Source organism: Gekko japonicus, unplaced genomic scaffold, assembly GCF_001447785.1.
Source record: "Gekko japonicus isolate JY-2015 unplaced genomic scaffold, Gekko_japonicus_V1.1 scaffold549, whole genome shotgun sequence".
Classification (NCBI taxonomy): domain Eukaryota; kingdom Metazoa; phylum Chordata; class Lepidosauria; order Squamata; family Gekkonidae; genus Gekko; species Gekko japonicus.
The window spans coordinates 589,070-602,116 of record NW_015169189.1 but is presented as its reverse complement, the minus strand read 5'-3'; the positions used below and the strand labels follow the sequence as shown (position 1 = coordinate 602,116).

The 13,047-nt window shown below is 38.2% G+C and overlaps 1 protein-coding gene across 1 annotated transcript in view; it reads left to right on the top strand.

The window, feature by feature from the left end:
* The window catches only part of CEP120 (centrosomal protein 120kDa), a 52,359-nt gene that overhangs the window by 16,047 nt on the left and 23,265 nt on the right, over positions 1–13,047 (top strand). The window contains exons 11-16 of the mRNA XM_015416221.1: positions 1,876–2,058; positions 5,018–5,114; positions 5,198–5,356; positions 6,993–7,082; positions 8,590–8,682; positions 9,775–9,936. Coding sequence (XP_015271707.1) covers positions 1,876–2,058; positions 5,018–5,114; positions 5,198–5,356; positions 6,993–7,082; positions 8,590–8,682; positions 9,775–9,936 — 784 coding nt within the window. The remainder of the gene's footprint in view (positions 1–1,875; positions 2,059–5,017; positions 5,115–5,197; positions 5,357–6,992; positions 7,083–8,589; positions 8,683–9,774; positions 9,937–13,047) is intronic.

Below are 13,047 nucleotides of genomic sequence, written 5' to 3'. Positions count from 1 at the left end.
CAGGAATCTCGTAGAAAAAATGGTGTGGCCTTTATAGTCAACAAGAGAGTGCAAAAGTCGGTACTGGGATACAGTCTCAGAAATGACAAAATGATTTCGGTCCGATTCTAAGGCAAACCATTCAACATCACAGTAATCCAAGTCTATGCCCCAACCACTGATGCAGAAGAGGCTGAAGTGGACCGGTTCTATGAAGACCTACAACACCTCCTAGAACTAACACCAAAAAATGATGTCCTCATCATCATAGAGGACTGGAATGCTAAAGTAGGAAGTCAAAAGGTAACCAGAATAACAGACAAGTTTGGCCTTGGAAAGCAAAATGAAGCAGGGCAAAAGTTAACAGAGTTTTGTCAAGAGAACACACTGGTCATAGCGAACACCCTTTTCCAACAACCGAAGAGGCGACTCTACACATGGACATCACCAGATGGGCAACACTGAAATCAAATTGACTATATAATTTGCAGTCAAAGATGGAGAAGCTCTATCCAGTCAGTAAAAACGAGACCTGGAGCTGACTGTGGCTCAGATCATGAGCTACTCATTGCAAAATTCAGACTTAAACTGAAGAAAGTTGGGAAAACCACTAGGCCATTCAGGTTTGACCTAGATCGCATCCCTGATAAATATACAGTAGAGGTGAAGAATAGATTCAAGGGTCTAGATTTGATAGATAGAGTGCCTGAAGAACTATGGACGGAGGTTCGTGACATTGTACAGGAGGCAGCAATCACCACCATCCCAAAGAAAAAGAAATGCAAGAAAGCAAAGTGGCTGTCTGATGAGGCTTTACTAATAGCAGAGGAAAGAAGGAAAGCGAAAGGCAAAGGCGAAAAGGAAAGATTTACCCAACTGAATGCAGATTTCCAGAGAACAGCAAGGAGAGATAAGGAGGCCTTCCTGAATGAACAATGCATTACGGAGAAAGACTGGATCATGAGGGCATGAATACAGTGAAAAGGGGGAGGGAACCCAGTTTCACCCAGGAGAGCTCTGGCATAAAGAGCCCAACAAAACACACACACACTGTAGCAAGGCACACAAAAGCTCATACCTTGGAAAAAACTTTGTTCGTCTTAAAGGTGCGTAGTATTTCTCCTGTGCAATTGAGGCAGCCCAACAAAGCAAGCTCTCTCTTGTTCCCTCCCTCCCCTTGAGGGAGGAGCCTCAGCCAGTGGAAGGAAGGAAAGTCTTCCATTTGTCTCCTGCAGCCTGGCCATGGGGCAAGTTCTGGCTGTTCCTGCCCTCCCCCTGGGAGGAGGAGGGGGAAGCGCCTCAGCTAGTTCTTTACCAGACTCAATCGCACAGGAGAGGCTTGCCTATCTCTCTCTCTTGTGTGATTGAGAGAGACTGGTAAAGCAAGCTGTGACGTGGCGGCGGCAGCAGAACTGGAAGAGAAAGCAGGAAACAGCCAGGGTCTTGCAGGCTGGATTGGGGCCCTCTGAGGGCATGATCCAGCCCCCGGGTTGCATGCTTGACACCCCTGTTCTTGAAGTTAGCATTGTTCTCATAAGTAATGTATGGAGAAAGTAAACACACTGGAGAATGGTCTTGAATTATGACACAAATTCTGAATCAAAATGTAAAATAAGAAGGGTTTTTCTGGTTGTTAGAAATAGGGAAGCTGTGATCACCACATAATTCAAATGTATCTATCATGAGGAAAATTTACTATGAAAATTATTAAAGCCACTTGTGAAACAGAATACAGAACTTCAACTGATGGTATTTTTAATAACAGTTGGTTTACACTTGTTGGTATCCATCCATCCTAAAAGCCAAAAACAGTTGGTATCCATCCATCCTAAAAGCCAAAAAACCTCTCTTCATGCTCATAAAATTGTTTTTTGTTTCCCTCTTTCTGTATTTTAGACTACCATTGCTGGTTGAGCTGTGGCACAAAGATAAAATGGCCAAAGACCTGCTTCTGGGAGTTGCCAGACTCCAGCTTTCCAACGTTTTGGCCATGGAAAAAATCCGTTTTCTGGGTGGTAACGGAGAGCAGTGCTGGCGGCAGATCTTCAGTGAAACAGTGCCTTTTACAGCAGCACAAGGGTATGGTGTGTTTTGAAAAATGGAAGTTACTCTGTTAAAGCCGGTTCTGTTTGACGTCCTAATAGCCTTCATAGGCATCATTTTTTATTAGGTTCAATACTATATTATTTATTAGGTCAAATGGAGGGTCTTACATGTTTGTTATTTATGCCATGCAAATCTGCTCAAAACTGTATTGCCTGAATGTGTAAATACTGGTTTTGCATCACTTTGGGCAGGAAGAACATACCGGAGGAACAGTGCAAGGGCCTATATCCCACAGACCTTTAAAAGGATACATACAATTGAAAATGTGTGTGATGTTCATTCATGTTAATTGTCTATTTTGTATGTGAACACAACGGTTTAAAAAAAGTTTTCTTGTTCAGTCTTCCATATATTGTCAGTTAAGCCTTGGTCAAGGCTGACTTACAAAACTCAATATATTTTTGGCTTCTATTGATTTCTATTGGTGTTTGAATATATTTGAGCTTTCAAAATGCCCTACTCCAATTCTACCATTCCAATAAACATGGATGAGAATTGTATGATAACCTAATAACCACTAGATGGCAGTGGTCCAATCTTATTGGCTTTGGTAATTCATTTTATACCTAACTCACCAGTACAGAAAAGTTAATGTAGTCTTATGTTTCTCAAGTTTTTATTCCTTGTAACATTCTATGATACATTGTTAGCAATATATTAGGTCATTTACATGTGACACTTGCAAGACAAAAAAAAGTTAACCTGTGTTACATGCACTCAATATCATATTTAAATCGGGTTGCTAGTAATGCACGGTGACTATGCATGCACCATTAGCCTAGCAGTGTAACTGCTGTTCAGGCTGCAGAGCTTTGATGTGCTCATATTCAACACATAGTTACTTTGCACACATTATGGGCCAGTTTAAATAAGACATTGGGTATATGGAAAATCATGCAAGCAAGTTCTGTCCTGTGTCACATTTAAATCTGACCATTGTTCCGGTAGAGTCTAGAACATTTATCCTGTAATTAGTAACAGATCAGAGTATCTACAGCTTCTTAACAAGTTGCATGTAGACACAGTTAAAGGATTTACTCATTGGCTTAAACTTGCATACTCTATGGTGTACAGAAAAGTGGGTAGCCTCTGAATGAGCTTATTTAAAGGATCGTATTTGAACTGAGTAAGCAGCAGTGGCTGCCACCAGACTTATTAGGAAAGGGAAGCATGGAAATCTGAGGAGGAATACATACTCTGAACTCACTTTAAAAGGGGGTAATACATCTTGCCAATTATCTGTTGTCAAGATCTTTATGTTCGATTAAACCTGTTCAACTTTCTGTGATCTTTGGTGGGCTAGGGTGGTCAAGCTTCCTCAGAAATTTGCTAGGAAAATTTACGGGCACATTTGTGATCTAAAGCTATCGAAAGACTGAGCAAGATTTAATAAATTTAATCTTTCTGAACAGCAGCACAATCAAAAATACTTGTCTTAGGTTTTGACTGCCTTGAGAACTTAAGAAATATGGCATAGGAATATATTAAATTAACTTGCAACCCAGTGTTCATTTCCCCCACTGATATATGTTTTGCACTAGAGGATATTTGATTCCTGAGAGCAAAAAAAGCACTGAAATTGTGGAAATGTGTGGCATCACAGTAAACAGCAAATATATATTTCCATTGTATTAAATATCATAGAATCATAGAACCACAGAGTTGGAAGGGGCCATACAGGCCATCTAGTCCAACCCCCTGCTCAATGCAGGATCAGCCTAGAGTATCCCTACCAGTGAGGGTAAGCTCACCACCTCCCTAGGCAGCTGATCCCACTGTTGCACAACTCTTACTGTGAAAAAGTTTTTCCTAATATCCAGCCGGTACCTTCCTGCCCTTAATTTAAACCCATTATTTCAAGTCCTGTCCAATGTTCCCTCTAAGCTGTGGAGTCCTGAAAGCAGAAATTCTACTTTGTGAGCTACTGGCATTAAAGTTGTGAGCAGGTAGTTTGGCTGCTGCATAAAATTTGTTTACTCTGGAGCCCTCCTTCCTGAGCTAAGACAAAAATGTGTGAGCTGGAGGCTAAAAAACTGTGAGCTAGCTCACACTAACTCAGCTTAGAGGGAACACTGGTCCTGTCCTCTGGTCCTATCCTTCAGATACTTAAAGAGAGCAATCATGTCTCCCCTCAACCTCCTCTTCTCCAGATTAAACTTTCCCAAGTCCCTCAGCCTTTCTTCACAGGGCTTGGTTTCCAGGTCCCCGATCATACTTGTCGCTCTCCTCTGCACATGCTCCATTCTGTACACATCCTTTTGAAGAACTGCACACAATACTCAAGGTGCAGCCTGACAAATGCAGTGTACAGCAGGACTGTGACATCTTGTGATTGGATGTTATGCCTCTGTTGATACACCCTAGATTGCATTTGCCTTTTTTGTTGCAGCATCACATTGGCTGCTCATCTTTAACTTTGTCTCATCCTTACCCCACCCAGATGTAGAGCTCGACACTTAATCCTTGTTAAATTGTGTCTTGTTCACATCTGCCCACTTTTCCAACGTGTTCAGATCTTGTTGAATTCTGTCTCTATCTTCAAGTGTGTTTGCTGCTGCTCCCAATTTAGTGTCATCTGCAAATTTAATGAGTAGTTCCTCCAGAACCTCATCCAGATCATTTATAAAAATATTGAAAAGTCCCAGACCCAGAACTGAGCCCTGTGGCACCCCACTGGACACCTTCCTCTATTCAGATGAAATGCCACTGACAACTCCTCTCTGAGTGTGGTTCTCCAAGCAGTTCTGTATCCACCTAAATATCCTACAGTCCAGTCCATCAGAACATCATGGGAAACCCTGTCAAAAGCTTTACTGGATTTCAAATACTTGCTACATTTTTACAGCAATTTTTTGTCATATAGTTGGTTATGAAGCAAGGATTTCTATTTTGGAAGAAAAGGGCAATGAAATGTTTTGGATGTCTCTTGTAGGCCAAGCAGCAAGGTGGCAGAACTTTCATATACAATAACTTTAGAAGACTATGGACTTGTGAAGATGCATGAGGTTCTAGTATCTGATTCATCCCAGGTAAGAGAAATATGCCCTTTCATGGTACAGAGAAAGAAAGAGAGCTTTCAAGGAAGGTTTCTCTAAAAGTATTTCATCCTTAGTGTTTAGATGCTGATGCTGATGAACCACCACAGATTCCTCTACCTCAGCCTGTTAATGCTCCACAAGTCCAGCCAGAACCACGGGAAACTCTAGAATACAAGGCAGCCCTCGAACTGGAAATGTGGAAAGAGATGCAAGAAGATCTTTTTGAGGACCAGGTTACTGTGTAATTTTGTCGATGTTCAGTTGCAGGTTTAACTCAACATTATACCAGGGGATTGTGATTAGTTTTACACTTGTGTTCGAGTTTAAATGGCTGAAGGAGTGGAGTTAGGATTTCTTTTTAGTAAGGCACCAGTTCTTTAGCTATAAATATGTGTACTTGACAAGCCCATCCTATCATGTTACCTTAAAAAGGTTGCAACCGAATGTTAAGCATGCAGGGCTGTTCAGCTGTAGATGATTCTATGATTGTCAAGATAAGATATCTTTCAGTATTTCTCATAGGCAAATTATCTGGTCACACCTAATTTTCTGCCATGTTATGCGCTATACAGTAATTTTACATGACAGTATTACTTGACTCTGACACTGTTGGATCTTATATGGTAACTTTATCGTTATGCCCAGACACTGTTTGGTAGGATTTAGATTGCTGTGTGTTTTGAGATATGTTGACAGGCTGAAACAGTTATATTGGAAGTTGTAAGACTATTTTGAAAATATTCTAAATGCTCAAGAGAAATCTTTCCCATTGCAAGTTCTTAGGTTCAAAAGTCAGTTAGTGACGTAAGTAATTTTGTGGTCTGTTGCCCCTCCTCTAGTCTCTATAACATGGGCCAGTTATGGGGTACAGCAATAGACTGGCACTTTGGATTTTACAGGGCACCCCATGGAAAGGGTGCTAGCTTCTGGGTTTCTGATGCAACTTGTAAGGAGTTTCCTTCAGATCACATTATAGTGTGAATTTGTAATTTGAGTGAACCGTGAGATGTCCTTTCTGGAGACTTAAACATAACTTGAAACTGGAAGATTTCTGTTATGGTCAGTGAACTTGTAAATTTTTTTCTTTTCACCTGTTAATTTTTTTCTGGTCTTTGTTATTTTTCGTACTGTAGTCCAGTTAGCTCAAGCAGAAACTTCTGTGCTTTTTCAATCTCTTTTACAGTTTTCTGCTTACAACTTGCAATGGCCTGTATCAACCCACAGAGTTCCAAAGACTTAAGGGCACTTAGGTTTTCTTACGAGGGACGCAGTTTCTGCTGACTTCCTTCATCCTGCTGCAATTTATTGAGCTCCCCGGAATTTGTTCTTAGGGCTCAGTGGACCTTTGGGAGTAGCAGTGGAAGGGGGGAATTGGTGAAATTCTTTCCAGCCCTGCTTAAGAGAACTTATCTGTTCTTAAATCTTCAATAGGTATAGTTGATTATGGACCATGGTAGCAGTATTTAGCCTGTGCATTGTAACACAAACTGGCAGTGTTTTCAGAAATTTGTACTTGTGGCATAATGTAATACATTTTACTGCTGTGTTGACTTTGGATAGACTTGAGCTTTTCCTTGCTGTAAAAACTATTCGTTCTTAGTAACTATCTTTTTAGCCTTCACAGAAAAATAATCCTGTTCTGGGAAGTGCTGTCTTCTTCTGGATATAAAGGAAGTTCTCTGGATATAAAGTCCAGTGTTTTAATCTGGAATCTGTTTAGGGTATATGAAAGTTTGTACTATTTGGTAGTTGTTTGAGGAAATAAGACTTTCTCAGCAGGTTGTATAGCCATCCAGTCACCATTTGTTTTGTCTTGGCTTTCACAAGGGAAGTGTTTTTAATCGTGAGTCTGTGTTTTGTTTTTTATAGCTGAAGAAGAAAGAGCTGGCTCACATGCAAGCTCTTGCAGAAGAGTGGAAAAAGAGGGACCGAGAAAGAGAAGCACTGGTAAAGAAAAAAGTAAGATTCTTTCCCCTTGCATTTTTAAAGTGTAACATAATCAACTAACAGAGGATAGATTCAGTTGGGTAGCCGTGTTAGTCTGAAGCAGCAGAACAACGTTTGAGTCCTATGGCATCCCTAAGACCAACAAAGTTTTATTTAAGGTGTAAACTTTCATGAGCAAGCACACTTCCTCAGACAAATTGAAACAAAATTTCTTCAAGCCTTACATACGGGAAGATGGGGGGGGGGGGTGGAAGTTGTCAGGAAGGACCAGTTTTCTGATTCTTAATGTCAGATTTGTGTCCATTTATCCTTTGGTGTAGAGTTTGACCTGTTTGTCCTGTGTAGAGAACTGAAGGGCACTGCTGGCATTTACAATGTTAGAAGATGAGCAAGTGAATAAGCCATCTCTGTTCTCACATGTACCCAGGGCTGAGCTTGGCTGGTCTTGAGGGTGCTGCTAGACTCAGGCTTTCTTCGCACATCTGTTTGTTAGCTCTCACATTTGTATGCTAATTTGCTGCCGTTCATTAATCTTGCCGCCTTGATCCAATCTCAGCTTCCTTCATGCATCTTAACTCTGACTGGTTCTTCCTAACTCTTCAAACCCCCCCCCCACCACCCCATCTTCCTGTATGTAAGGCTTGAAGAAATTTTGTTTCAATTTGTCTGAGGAAGTGTACTTCCACACAAAAGCTTACACCTTAAATAAAACTTTGTTGGTCTTAGGGGTGCCACTGGACTCAGACTACCAGAGGAATTCAGCAGTGGTGACAAAAGGCATTTAGATTTTACCTTGCCAGATGTACCTGTAACCTAGATGTACACTGTAACATAAACTATATGAGAACAGTCCAGGTAGTAAACATTAGAAATACGCTGGAATTAGGAGTGGTTTATAGATTAAGTTATGTTTGGCCTGTATCAGTCCATGACCTCACAGAGCAGGAGTTTCCTGCTTCCCCCTTCCGTTGTAGCATGAGTCCCTTGAAATGTTGTTCCTAAGGGTCAGCAGACTTTCAGAATTGCATAGGGAGCAGAGTCTGTAGTCGGGCAGGGTATTTATTTAGTGGAAACTTCCACCTCCACTTCCAAAGACTTGTGCTCTTAAGTCTACAGCAACTGGAAAGAAAAACGATGGAAGATATCCAACCATGCAGTTCCAGAGACTTGTGCTCTTAAGTCTTTGGAACTTGTGTGACTGGATATCTGCCATTGTTTTTATTCCTAGTTGCTGTAGAAAAATGGCCACTACTATCACTGTTCTTGGTCCTGTTGAGGTATTTTAGGAAAGTGAATCTGACTGGAGCACATCCAGTACTTGATATTTGGGAATTCACTGTGTATGAAAGTCAATAATTAACAGTGGCTTCTTGGATTCTTTACTTAACTCTTTCAGAAATTCAATCTCATTTGAAATCTGGCTTCCATTACAAGGAAAATTAATATGAAATGGCAAACATTTAGATAATTTATTTTCAAGAGTTCAGTATTTTTGTTTCTTAAAGTGCTTATGTTCTAGGTTGCGGAGTACACTGTTTTGGAGGAACAGCTTCAGAAAACTTTGACTGATTTAGAGAAGCGTGAAAAGCAACTTGTCAGTGCTGAAACTGAGGTAAATATGAGCCAAACAGCATTGTCTTTTGTTGATCTTTATTATTTAAAATGCCCATAGGGAAACCAAATATTTTAGCCTCTAACCATGTCAGTTTCTCCTTAGTCCAACATACCCTTTTCAAACTGCCTTTGTCTTCCATTTTAGTAACTGGTTGCTAATGGATTTTTTCTGTCATTTCAGACATACCCATTTTAGTAACTAGCTACTAGCGGAATTTATTTATCTGCTCATACAAACCCGCTTGTGTCAGGTTAGCAAAGTATGGTTGAGCTGCTTTTGAGGAAAACTGCTTTTTTAACATTTTCAACACCTTTGTTGTGCTTCTGAATCTCTGTTATACTGTTTAAACTAATGCTTCCTACAATGCCATGCCCCCCCTTTTCACCGCACAATCTTCCTCTGACATTTTTTTTACGTTCTAAGGTGAGCACTATAGAGCATCTCTGTGGTACCATTTAGAGCTATAGCACTCACCTTATAACATTAAAAAAGTCTGAAGAAGATCATGGGGGGAAGTGGCAGTGTTTGAAATGACCATAGTGCTTCAGAGATGGCTCATTAATGGAAGGAAATTTGCTGTATGAAACCCCCATCCCTGTATTGCTTTACTTGAAATAGCATCCTGTTTAGAGCAGTAATGTGAAAAGGGCCAGAGTATAACTTGTCTGCCTTACAGTATAGGCTTTCTGGTGCATAGTTCTGAGGCCCTTTTTATTTTTTAGTCTTTTGGCAGATTGGGATGGGTGAAATTATAAAACCAGGGTACCACTAAACTTAGTACAGAGCATCTTCATACTAAAAGCTGCCAGTGTCTGGCCATTTCTTGGTCGGCACTGGAACGGGTAGATAAATAACTGCTGTATAGCTAGGAGCTAGAGGTTCTTTTTAATAACTCTTGTAGTGGAGTATATTTTTATAAACATAGTCTAGCTGTATAGCTCTGTTAACTTATGAAACATTATAGTCAAGAAAATATATGCTGACATGTTAATATGGCTCTGACAGTAATAATCAGTGTTACGTGCTAAATGGGGTAGTGTAAATGTTCCTCTGGGCAGCTTTGAAATTGTTGGTTTTAAATGTTTTAAGCTCCAAAGACTAAAGAGAGAACGCCAAGCAGAGCATGAACGAAATCTGCAAGAGCTTCAGGATACAATGCGGCGAGTCAAAGATGAGTGTGCTCATCAGGTTGAGTTGGAGAAGTCAAGGATCAGGCAGTTGGAAGAGAACAAGATCCATCTGCAGCAGCAAGTGAGTGAAAGGTTCCTTTTACCGAGTTGTCTAAATATTTGCTTAAAGCTGCACATGAATATGCACTTTTAAAAAAGCAAATGTGTCACTGGAACCAAATTAAAATCAGGGTTTGTCTTTGAACCATTCTAGTCAGCTGTCTGAGAAAGGCACCTGAGAGCACTTCTGTTTTTTGTTTGTTTTTGTCAATGTACTATATGTTTTCATAATGCTGCTTGCAACTTCATTGACGTTTTTCTTTGTAGGTGATTTTGGATACCTTTGTAATGAGACACATGGCTTCTTAGTCTTGAAAGTAAACATATTAAGACATTCAACCTTGTACATTGGTTAAATACAAATAATTTATATTTTTTGTGTTTATATGTTGCTTTTCAACCATCAAGCCTCAAAGTAGATGTAGAAATTTGACGCAAAAGGTAAAAATTCAGAAAGGAACAAGGATGCCCTTTGTCTCCATTATTCATATTTGCAATGGAAACTTTAAATGAGCAAATAAGACAAGATGAAAAGGTTTAAGGGCTTAAAATAACAGAAGAAGAATTCAAATTATTAGCTTTTGCGGATGACTTGATATTCATAGTGGAAAACCCCAAAGATTCATTTGCTCAATTAATGAAAGTTATACTAGACTATGGACATATTGCCGGATTTAAAATTAACTTGAAGAAAACTAAGTTGTTGACAAAAAATTGCCCCTTAGATACAATAGAAGAAATCAAAAAAGTGTCTTCCATGGAGATAGTTAAAAAAATTAGATATCTGGGTATTATACTAACCAACAGAAACAGTAATTTAATAGAAGACAATTATAACAAACTTATGACAGAAATAAAGATTTAAATAAATGGAACCATCTACAACTCTCATTAATGGGAAGAGTGGCTACTACAAAAATGAATGTGTTACCAAGATTTTTATTTTTAGCACAAACTATTCCTATTCTAAAGAAAAACTACCTTTTTAAAGAGCTGGATAAGATCACAAGAAAGTTTATCTGGAATTCAAAAAAAGCTAGAATAAAATGGAAGTTATTACAAGATGATAAAGATAGAGGAGGCCTTGGAGCCCCTAAATGGAAACTTTACTATCAAGTGGCTGCATTATGCTGGATCAAAGACTGGATTAACTTGCAAAATGTGAGAACACTAAAACTAGAAGGACATTATCTAAGCATGGGGTGGCACGCATATATCTGGTATGGGAAAGAGAAAATTCACTCTAACTTCCATCAACATATAATAAGAGGATCTTTAATAAAAATATGAAACTCTATAAAAGAAAGATACTATATAAGAATCCCAAAATGGGTATCACCCCTGGAGGCATTTACGAAACCTTCTCTAATCAACAAAAATAATAGAGAGTGTTATGAAACACTTTTAGAAAAGAACAATAACTTAAAAACAGAAGAAACTGTCACAACACAATATACAGTTATCATGGTGGCAGTATTTACAATTAAAATCCAGATATACCAAAGATAGGTCTCAAGGTTTCGAAAGTAATAAGAATGAATTAGACAAGATCTGGTTATCTTCCAATGATAAACATCCAAAAACTGTATAAATTGTTATTAGATGATTACATGCTAGAAGAAACGATTTTGTGGATGAGGGATATAGGTCATAATATAGAAATTGATGCATGGGGTAAAATCAGGAAAACATCCAAAATGATGAAAGCAATTACATATAAGGAAAATATTTTTAAGATGTTTCACAGGTGGCACTGGTCACCTGAAAAAATAGCGAAATGTTACAATAAAAATGACAATAAATGTTGGCAATGCAAAGTTAAAGTTGGTACTTTTTACAATATGTGGTGGTGCTGTACAAAGACTCAAAAATACTGGCAAAAAATATAGAGAATAATATTGGATATTATGGACATGGAATTAAAACTAGAGCGAGAATGTTATCTGCTTAACATATTACCAGAGGATATAAGATATGTTGATAAATGTTTGATAATTTTAATAATTACATCTGCTAGAATTCTTTTTGCTAAAAAATGGAAATCTGAGAAAATTCCCGGTGAAGAGGAAATAATCTGGTGACAAAAAACTGTCAACCTGGTATGGCGCAAGAAATCAAAAAAATGACATCGATGGAGATTGTGAAAAAAGTTAAATACCTAGATTGTGAAAAAAGTTAAATACCTGGGAGTCTATATAACCAATAAAGCTAGTTCATTAATAGATGATAATTACTACAAGCTATTGGAGGACATTAAAAGTGATCTTTTGAGGTGGAAAGATTCCGTTATCCTTGATGGGCAAAGTTGCGACTATAAAGATGAATATACTTCCAAGGTTTTTGTTCTTAGCCCAAAACATACCCATTTTAAAGAACTCAAATTTTTTTATAGAACTAGATAGGATCACTAGAAAGTTTATATGGCAACCTAAAAGAGCAAGAATTAAATTGAAAGTTTTACAAGATAGAAAGGAGAGAGGAGGGATGAACATACCAAATTGGAAATTATATTATCAGGCAGTCGCATTAACACGGATAAAAGAAGGTAAAGATAATAACTTACAAAATAAAAGATGGCTAAGGGTATATAATTGGAGAAAGCAGGTACAGTTTCTTAAATAAGTACAATGTTAATTATTTGTATGAGACATGTTACTTGATTCAATAACTAAAAATTTATGTAATCTAAGGAAATGAAATGTTTGTATTTTTGGTGGAAAATATGGAAAATAAACGAGTGGGGGAAAAAAGGAAATGATCAATAAAATATTAAACTTAGCAGAAATGGACAAATTAAATATGTAATTGCAAGATAAAGATGATAAAGTTTATTTGAAGAAATGGTCAAGAGTATATAAATGGATAGAGGAGAAGATAGAAGATAACTTAATAGACTCTAATTGTATTTGAAATGTGGATCCAATAAGTAAAAATATTAAAAAAGCTTCAAAGTAGTTAATCAAATAAAAATATTTCATCATAAAATTTGTGAGGAAACCAGAAGGCCTCAGTATCTTTCTGTAATAGTGGTAGAGATCTGGAATGTTTCCCTCAGAAGTAAGTTCCACAAAATGGGAGCTATCACCATCCAGAAAGTATAATTTCCACAGGAAAATTGCCATGTCTTTGGTGG